At 33.3% G+C, this 10,085-nt stretch overlaps 1 protein-coding gene across 2 annotated transcripts; it reads left to right on the top strand.

Annotated features, from left to right (window-relative positions):
* Nucleotides 1-1,645: 1,645 nt before the first annotated feature.
* LOC105785308 (cyclin-L1-1) lies at nt 1,646-6,353 on the top strand. 2 transcript variants are annotated; one of them, XM_012611349.2, is made up of 9 exons: nt 1,646-1,819; nt 2,106-2,282; nt 2,386-2,467; nt 2,684-2,824; nt 2,937-3,106; nt 4,888-5,161; nt 5,422-5,845; nt 5,944-5,985; nt 6,075-6,353. In XM_012611349.2, the coding sequence occupies exons 2-9, from the start codon at nt 2,131-2,133 to the stop codon at nt 6,143-6,145; spliced, it is 1,356 nt and encodes a 451-aa protein (XP_012466803.1). In that variant the 5' UTR covers nt 1,646-1,819; nt 2,106-2,130; the 3' UTR covers nt 6,146-6,353. The 2 variants fall into 2 exon arrangements, with proteins under 2 accessions (XP_012466803.1, XP_012466804.1); XM_012611350.2 differs by having other exon boundaries at nt 1,648-1,819; nt 5,947-5,985.
* The last annotated feature ends 3,732 nt before the right edge of the window (nt 6,354-10,085 follow it).

Here is a 10,085-nt window from a genome sequence, read left to right on the forward strand (position 1 = left end):
ACATATGATATTGATATCATGTATAGGTGCGGCTCACGCCTCACCTATAAACACCTCTAGGTGCGTGGTAATGCTAGGCAAGTAGGACAATTGACATATGATAGTGTTAGGTAAATGGGGTATGGTAATGAAATGAGTTATTAACTTAAAATTTTTAATTTGTATATATATTTTGACTTGTTAGAATTTTTTAAATTTTTAAATGAGGTGAGAGACAGTAAAAAAGAATTTGAACCAAAATAATTAAGAAAACCAATTTTAATATGTATATTGAAAAAGAATATATTTGTTTTAAATTGATAGCATTTTTAAATCTTTAAATGGGGTGAAAGAAATTGAGTGGACTAAAGAGGTGTTTTTACACAATATGGTAAAAGTCCTCTTCTGTCCTTTTCAATTTCGATATTGAGGTAATTAATTTTTCTCAAAAATCGAAGCAATTTAATTCTTATCAATCTCAAAAGTGAGCATCAAAGGATAATTAATCACAATATTAATGTTTTTTGTCAATTTTATATATTTTGATTTGTATAATAACAAATTTAGTCCTCAAAGTTTACACATTCATCTAATTGTTTATATATATTTGAAGCTAAAGTTTTATTTATTTATTCTTTTGAATTTTTTAGATTTTTTAGAACTAGGATAAAATTGACAAAATATGTAAATATGAAGGCTTAATTTGTTATTATTTATATCTATCAAAATTATGTACAATTGACAAAGAACATTAATTATTGTGATTAACTAGTGTTAGTTGCTTACTTTCAAAATTGACAAGTGATTAAATTGTTCGATTTTCTTAAGTGGACCAATTTATTTAATATCAAAATTAATGTAATAATTGTTGATGTAAGCTTGATGTAAGGCACGCAACAATAATAACATGTTCTTTCTTTTAAATAGAATTAACATAATTTCTTTTATACATTTAGATTATATATTATGAATTTTTATATATTTTATTTTATTTTTTTAATATTATATATATTTGATAAAACGTCATGTGATATGTTTTTGGGCAAAACTATCACTTATTCTTTTAATGGCATTAAGAATTAGACCAAAATCTATATGGACGGAAAAGTTAAAAAAAAAAAGAGTAAAAAATATTAGGTACAATGTGAATTATATTTCATTAACAAATGGTGAAATAAAGAGTTAATTTACGATTTTCATTTTAAATTAATCTCTAAAGTAGAAAACATTTTAATTATATCTTTAAACTATTGAGATTATATCAATGAGATACTTTCATTATTAGAATTATTAATTTATTCGTTAAGCGCACGTCGATCTTATATGACATAATTTAAAATGAAAATTTTAAAAGTATATAGTAAAAATAGATGTAGTAAAAATCTTGATTTTAAGGTTTTCAAAACTATTACAAAAGTTGTATCGTTGATTCTTTTTTTAGTTTTAAAAATTATGTGACAATGTGTTATTTCAAAAAATTATTTTAAATTATACCATATAAAATTTGACATGTTAATTAATAATTTTAATAATAAAAGAATCTAATTGATATATCTTCAATAGTTGAAGATATAATTAAAATATTTTAAAATTTGGGATGAATTTAAAAAACTCTGAATCAAGCATTATTTAAATAAAGGCTTTTGAGTTGTAATAAAATTATTAATGCTCTCTCCAAATAAAATTATTTATCTCAAAAAGGATTTATAAAGTTTTCTTCAAAAATTCCCGACCCGCTTTAATCTCTCTTCACACATTCCCTCCGCCACCGCCTCCGTGTCCTCCTCCAGTTTAGGACGCAAGCCTTCTATTCCAGCTTCCGACGGACCAGGAAATTAAGGTAGTTTTTGAAACCCTAAATTTAATTTGAAGATTTGGTTTCCACTTAAGTTACAAGATTTTGTTTACTTTGTTGAGAAGGCCAAATTATTTTAAAGTAATCGGTTGCTGAAGCAGCGGACCGTTTTCGCCTCTATTTTCCGTTGCACTGCTATTTGCGGCCGCGGTTCCTCAGTGCTATTGGTGTGAAATTTGTTCGCACCGTAGCCCACACCGCTGGCTCCGCTATTTGAAACCCTCAGGCTGCAGAAATTTGACCTTTTTTTTTCTTTTTTCGTTTGTGACAGTTAATTGAAGTTTGTTAAGGAAATAATGATCTATACGGCGATTGACAACTTCTATTTAACGGATGAGCAGCTAAAGAACTCACCTTCAAGTAAAGATGGCATAGATGAAGCAACTGAAACTACACTAAGAATCTATGGCTGTGATCTCATCCAAGAAAGCGGAATATTACTTAAATTGTAACTATTTCTTTACTTTTTTGTGGTCAATTTTAGTTCTATAAATCATATGTTATAAGGAATTTTCTGATTGCTTTATGTTTCTTTAATTTTGTACATACAGGCCTCAAGCTGTCATGGCTACTGGCCAGGTTCTTTTCCATCGTTTTTATTGCAAGAAGTCATTTGCCCGCTTTGATGTCAAGGTTAATCTCTTTTCTTCTTTTCTTTGGCTGTTGATAACTTATTAAATTGGGAGGAAGGGAAGAATTAGTGTTAATTACCTATGATTTTGTTTTTGTGTAGGATCAATTAGTTGTGGTACATTTGAGTTGTAGTGGGTGTTTCCTACTGATTTCCCTGCCAAATTTCTTCAAGATTGCAAAAATCTATCCTTGTTTGACATTTTAATTTCTTTGTAGATAGTTGCAGCTAGCTCTTTGTGGCTTGCATCAAAATTAGAGGAAAGTCCTCGGAGAGCAAGGCAAGTAATCATAGTTTTCCACAGAATGGAATGTAGAAGAGAGAACTTACCGATAGAGCATTTGGATCTATATTCAAAGGTGAGATCGATTAGTTCATATATTTTAACAAATTCAGCACTTCCTTTTTAAAGCAGGTCGTCTAGGCTTTATTCCTAGTGGCTGTTTCTAACATCCTGTTCGTTATTTGCAGAAATTTTCAGACTTGAAAGCAGAATTGAGCAGAACCGAAAGGCACATACTGAAAGAGATGGGTTTTGTTTGTCATGTTGAACATCCCCATAAGTTCATATCTAACTATCTTGCTACCCTTGAAACACCTCCTGAGTTGAGGCAGGAAGCATGGAATCTAGCAAATGATAGGTACTTTTACAACAGAAGCACCCTTTATTCACAATGTTCATCTTGTTTGTGAATGTTTTATTTGCTCATTTAGTTATTCTAGGTAATTAATAGTAATTACTGTTCTTAGTATTAATTCTATACACTTAGGTTCATAAGCAAACCAAAAAGGTTCTGCTATTATGGCCAGTTTATAGTTGAAGTTAGATGGCAAGTTCAATTCCCAATTGATAACTCAGTGGATATAGATATTGGATTACTATTCTGTTGAAGTCCTTTCAACGAACCTAACAATTTCATGCAATAACAGTGGGGCATTGATATGACAAACCTAACATTGAGCATAACGTTTCTGAAGTAGAAATCTTGATATGTAATTGGAGATAGGAAAATGATATTTCTAGAAGGGGGAATTTCTAATATCTGCTGGATTGTGCGTCAACTCTTTAGAAGAGATTCAAAATTTTAGAAACCATAAAACAAATAGAGGGTTGATTACAAATTAGATGTAGGTTGTAAGGTTTCATTAAGATAAATTTATATTCCACGTGGTTCTGTGAATCCATATTGGAAAATATTATAGTTTGCAGTTTTGGTTTATTTATTGTGGCTTCAAAACATTCTTTGACAGAGCCTAGCAATGGAATTTCTTTACTTTTGGTGATATTAGCTTCTATTCTGGCTTTTCTTCTCAAGAAAACTATGAGGGTCATTATGTGTATACCTTTTTAAAACTGATTAAAAGTGTTACATGTGGTTAAGAAGAACTCGAGAGAGGGTGAGTGGAAGGAAGATAGTGTAACAATGGTGGGAATGATAATATGCATATGGAGTAGTCGTGAGACACAAGAACAGTTATTACATGAGAATGCAACACTTTTTGTAACTTGTTGGTAAGAATGACATGATTCTGGTCAAAGGAGTTAGAGCCTTTGCTTCAAGGCTAAGGCTTTGCTTAGTAGAGTGAAAAGAAAATTGGAAGGATGGAAAATTGAAGGGTAGAAAACTAGATGGATGGAAAACATAATTTTTCTTTCCATAGATGTGCTTGGTATGAAAGATGGAAAAATGGAAAGAAAAAGTAATTTTCTTTTCATCCATTGCTTGGTAGAGTTGAAAAATGGAAGGAAAGAAAATAAAACATTTGAAAAATGCATAATTTTGAACTAACATAAACCTCTTTCTCATTTTCTCTACTTTTATCATTTAAATCTGGAATGATTGATTTTAATGCATTAGGATGGAGGAAATTAATCATTTCTCCTATTTTCTTTCCTCTTACTTTTCTTCCCAACCAAGCACACTTCAATTTTTTTTATTTTTCCACTCCCTCCTCCCATCCCTCCACTTTTCCACCCAACCAAGCACACCCTAAGTGTTTAACGTTTGTTTTTTGGATCCCTGGAGGTTCATGCCAACTATTGACATAGAAATAGACATGGATGGTGTAGCTAAATTATGATTGCTTTGAAATTATGGTTGCAGATAATCTTTTCTAATGCTTTTTTTATCTCCCTTGAGCTGTAATGTTCTGAAGTTTCTGCAGATAAATGTTCTTGTATGAGTTGATATTTCTAGTTCCATATTTGGATGACATTATGTATGAACTGCCTTAAAAAGGCCACTGCTAGTGTTTGTTTTTGGATTCTATGCATTTACATGGAAGTTCTACCACATCTAAATTTTAGTTTGTGTTGTCAATGTCCTGTTCATTGAACCACTAGCGTATGTTATTCTTTCTCTTGGTGGAAGGAACTTGTACTATTTTCTGTGCTGATGTTCATCAACTCTCTTTGGAGTAGCTTACGTACAACCTTGTGCGTTCGATTCAAGAGTGAAGTTGTGGCATGTGGAGTTGTATATGCTGCTGCTCGCAGGTTCCAAGTCCCCCTTCCTGAGAACCCACCATGGTGGAAGGCTTTTGATGCAGATAAATCTGGGATTGATGAGGTTTGTAGGGTTCTGGCTCGTTTGTACAGCCTTCCCAAGGCTCAATACATTCCTGTATGCAAAGATGGAAAACCATTCACATTTTCCACCAGATCTGCTGATTCACAATCTCAGCAACCTCCAAAGGTGAATCCGACTTTTAGTTTCTCACCTTCTATTCTTTTTGAAGTTTCACTGGCCGGATGTGCCGCTAAAATATTTATATTAAATCTCCAAGCACATAATCTCTTTTCTTAACTGCACCTATGGCATGAAAGAGCAAGGGGGATAGCATTGAGGAATTCCTGAATTTCCCTTTTTATATAACTAAGCTAAATTCAACATATATGAGCTCTTTAGATTAATCTAATCAAAGGTGGAATTGAAATTTTCTCACCGTTTTGCAGGAAGTTCCGCTTAGCCCGCCAGCTAATAATAATGCCAATGTTTCCAACACCACTGTAGCAGTAGCTGATGTAGAAACTGAGGGAGCTAAAGAAGCTAAGATTAAGATGGCTCTTGATAAGCTGAAAGAATCCAAGCAGAGTGATGATGAATCGAAGAGCATGCCTACCACAGACAGTGATGCAAGAGAAGAACCGAGGCATAAATCCAAGTCTGAGCACAGGACAGAATCAAGCGGAGAAAAGAGCAAGGACAGGGACAGGGAAAGGGAGAGGGACAGAGAAAGAGACAGGGAGAGAGCAAAGGCCCGGGATCGTGACAGGGGCAGAGATTCCGACCGGGAAAGAGAGCGAGATGAGACCGAAAGGGACAGAGATAAAGTCAAGGATCGAGGTCATCGATCAAAGGATAGAACAAAGGATTCAGGTGGTTCCATTTATTCTCGTTACGGGAATGGATTAAATATTTCTGATTTTGATTACCATCTCTCGTATACCTATTTACTAACCACTAAGATTTTGTAGCAGGGGGGCATTCTGAAAAATCAAGGCACCACTCATCACGCGGTATGATTTTAGCTTTCCACGAAGTTTTCAATCACTAATTTCTTTGTTATAGATTAGTTCGTGATCTGAAACTGTTTCTCTTTTCCCAGATCGTGATTATCGTGGCTCATCGTATTCTTCAAGGGAGAAAGATCGTCATAGACATCACTCCTATGCTTAGAACAGTCTTGAAGGAGCATTGCATGTTTGCTACCTTGTAGCCATGACAGTTGCTTGCCCGGCTAACTGCAAAATGTCTGATATGCAGAAATGTAACAGTAGTTTATGTATTGCATTTGGAGTTAAAATGTATTTGGTCCAAAATTATTATTTAAACATTTAACTTTCAAATTTGCTTAATGCAACAGCTAATGGTTTCTTGCTACCAACTATTAGTTTGCCAGACCTTGAAAGTCTTCCCCGACCACATTCGATATCTATATATAGACTAGGTTTAATTGTACAAAAAATTATAAAAATACATAATACGGTAAATTAATTTAATATTTTCTATAGAATATAATTAAATTGTTTTTCTTGTATTGTATTAATTTAAAATTTAAATTGTAAATAAATATAATAAGAGAACTTTAATCTTAATATCAATAGAAAAAAACATATGATCTTTATTTTTATCTAAATATGCACGTAAATTGTTTAAATATGATGAATATTATCACGCCTTATAATAAAATTTTATGAATCAATTTTATGTATTTGCTCAAAATATAAGGCAGGATGAAAACTCCAATCAACTCTTGAAGATGTCAAACAATTCCTTCACGGTCGTTTATCACGTTATGGTCAATGGCTCTTTTATAAAAGCTTTAACTTGATGAGAGGTTTGCGTAAAAAGATCTTCTTTCACTTTATCTCTTTGTTTTATGCATGAGCATTCTTTCTTATGTTTCAAAAAATTGAAACAAATGGATTCATACGAGGAATCAAAATTTTTAGGAATGCCCCTATTAATCATTTTCCTTTTGTCGATGATTGCTACATTTTTTATATTTCCTCCGTACAAGCTTGCAGATCTAAGACTTTGCTCTAAAAGTTCTGCTTCTTATCAGGACTTCAAATTAATTTTTATAAATCGGAGCTCTTTCTCAGTCCTTTTACTAGACCACAAACTAAAAAATATCAACCCAAGAAATATCTAGGTTTGGAATTAGGGAAACAACATAGGAAAAAAGAATTTTCAAGGTGAACAACAAACTCACTCCGTGAAAGTTTAAGTGTCTCTCGTCAGGTGAGATACTCATTCTCAGAAAATCTACCTTGACTTCGCTCTCCTTTACCCCTATATGTTTTCAAGGCCCCAAACTACGTTTGTGATAACATTGAAAAAGCCATTTGTGCCTTTTGATGGGGCCACGACATTGATAGAAAATTTCACCCCTATGGCTGGGACTAAATCTATGCTCTTTTTTCAATGAAACCCTCATTTCAAAAAAATGCTTGGTGCATGATGACAAATCAAAACTATCTTTTCACAAGAGCCTTATTACCCAAATATTGCAATCATCATCCCTTCGAATCCATCAAGCCCAAGCTTATAGATTCCTAAGCTTAGAAAGGCATTCTCAATGGGAGGATATCTACATACAAGGAACATATGTTCAAATTTGGGATAACAAAAGCTGTTGGATTAGCACAAACATGGATTCCCCCTCGTGTACACTATCAAACCATCTATGTCGGGTATTGAAGTCCAGTCATGCCTCTACCCTCATGTCAATAACTAAGACCAAAAGAAATCTTTAAATTTAATCGACCCTAGTCTAGAAATTCGATTACAATGGACTTTTTTCTATAAAGAATGTGTATACCTTTCATCATCTGTCGGACCCAAATTCTTGTACTCAATTGGTTCCACATAAGGCTTAGACCAACCTTTGGCGACTCAAACTTTCTTACAAAATTATTATTTTCTCATGAATAATTTGCAATAATTGTCTTTCAACTAAAGATATTCTCTCGAGAAGACTATCTTTCAATGAAAATCTATGTTCTTTCTACAAGACCAATAGAGAAACTGCTGACCACCTCTTCCTTTATTGGAAATTTGCCAAGTCTGTTTGATTTGGTTTGGTTCTTCTCTTGCTCCCCACTTTGGTTCCCTCCATGTTTTTTCCTTATCTAATTGGCTTTTCCATTGGCTCCAATCAAATAACATCAGTACTCTCTAGATCATCTGGAAATCAATTAATGAACTCAAGGAGATTTTACACCACTGTGGCATGCACTCTCTAGATCATTTGGAAATTAATGAATGAACTCATTTTTGAAAAGTTGATCTTATGCCATCTATTGCAGTTAGAATGATTCATTATCTCCACCTGTCTGTTCTAAGTGCCTACCTCTTTGACACTTTTTAAACCTCTCATCCAAGAACTCAAGCATATGTTTTTGCTTGAGGACCTCTCTCATTGGACTTGTAACACCCCATACCCAACTCGATCGCCGAGTATGAGCTACGACATGCCACATTTTTTGCCTGGGCAACTACAACTTTCTTTTATATCAAATAAATAGCTTACGCAGTTCATTAGGGCTAATACTTAATTATAATATGATATTTAGTCAAATTATGGATTTAAACGAGCTTACGGAATCTTATCCAATAGCTCAAGGTCTTTTGCGGACTGAAATGTAGCATTTTTAAAACTATTGGATTGACATCGCGATATTGAGGGTACCATGTAGTGGCTTTGACAAAATAGTGAGTGACATCGTGACATTAGAGGTTTGTGGTTGCGACGCCACTTTATTAATTTCACATCGCGATGTTGTAGGTCTGTTGTCGCAACGTCACCTACTATTTGCACAAATTCCATTGAGTACCAATTTACAACACCTAAAAAAAATAACCAATTGCATTATTTCAACCGTTTTAGCCTTCTATCATTCACATACATACTTTAACAAACAATATGCAATACCATTTACTTATACTCAATTCCACATTTACAATCCAAATAATCAAAATGGTCATACACGATACAAAGCCGACTCAAAACTTAAGTACATGCCATATATTGAAAACATAAGGAACTATACAAACATTGCTCAGTCGAGTGCTACGATTTAGATGCTGCTTTACTTTTGGAAACTTCAAAATCTATGAGAATCTGTACAAAATAAATAAATCGTACGCTGAACGATAATGCTCAGTGGTATTTTCATGATTCAAGTCAATAATACAAAGCATTAACATGTTATGGATACAATCAATACATGATCGATTATCAACCATTTCAATTCACCTATTCAAGTTTTATATACCAAATTAATGCACAACCCCATTTTACAATCCATATGCACATATTACTATTCTTTCAATAAAAAATTACATTTTATCAATGTGTAAACATGTTATACCAATCTCATCAATATTTCATAGTCCTTATTTTACTCTGTCATCTCGGGCTACACGACAACGATGACTTTTAGAATTTGAATATTCTACCATCCCTAGTGGCCTGACAATGATGACTTTCACTATTTGCATATTTTACTATCCCAGGTGGCTATTTGCATATTCTACCATCTCGGGTGGCCCGACAACGATGGCTTTTACTATTTGCAAATTCTACCATCTCGAGTAGCCCGACAACGATGGTTTTAAATCACTATATCGATGACCTTGTAGCATGCCAATTAAGCTCGACTCTACGCGAGACAGTTAATAGGGTAACCAATGAATCAATACACATCATAATCACACGTCATAGTTTATATCAGTTCACACTCAAATCACATTAAAACACAATATCAACATATTTTTTATTTTATTCAATTTAATCCCTATATCCGAGATACTCATATTTTTCAATATCTAACATCGGATCAAAATCTGATTTCACATTCTTTCATTAGAGACCTTATAATTCCTATCTATAGCATAATTTTATGACAATTTTGACTTTATTCAATTTAGTCCCTAATGTCACGAAGTCTGGCTCGACCCTCCACTCATTTTCTCAGGTAAAAAACTTTATCCTGCAAATTAAGTAGACCATTGGTAAGTTCAATGAAACTTAATGAGAATCTGTATAACAAATATTTAACATAATTCAGAACTTCTAAAGAATGAAATCTAAACGAGAAATTTCAATTAC

The sequence above is a fragment of the Gossypium raimondii genome, chromosome 1, assembly GCF_025698545.1.
Source record: "Gossypium raimondii isolate GPD5lz chromosome 1, ASM2569854v1, whole genome shotgun sequence".
NCBI lineage: Eukaryota > Viridiplantae > Streptophyta > Magnoliopsida > Malvales > Malvaceae > Gossypium > Gossypium raimondii.

Coding starts and splice junctions, on each gene's coding strand:
- LOC105785308 (XM_012611349.2), top strand. CDS start 2,131: ATGATCTATACGGCGATTGACAACTTCTATTTAACGGATGAGCAGCTA. Junction 2,825..2,936: donor ATTTGGATCTATATTCAAAG/GTGAGATCGATT, acceptor CGTTATTTGCAG/AAATTTTCAGACTTGAAAGC. Junction 5,986..6,074: donor AAGGCACCACTCATCACGCG/GTATGATTTTAG, acceptor CTCTTTTCCCAG/ATCGTGATTATCGTGGCTCA.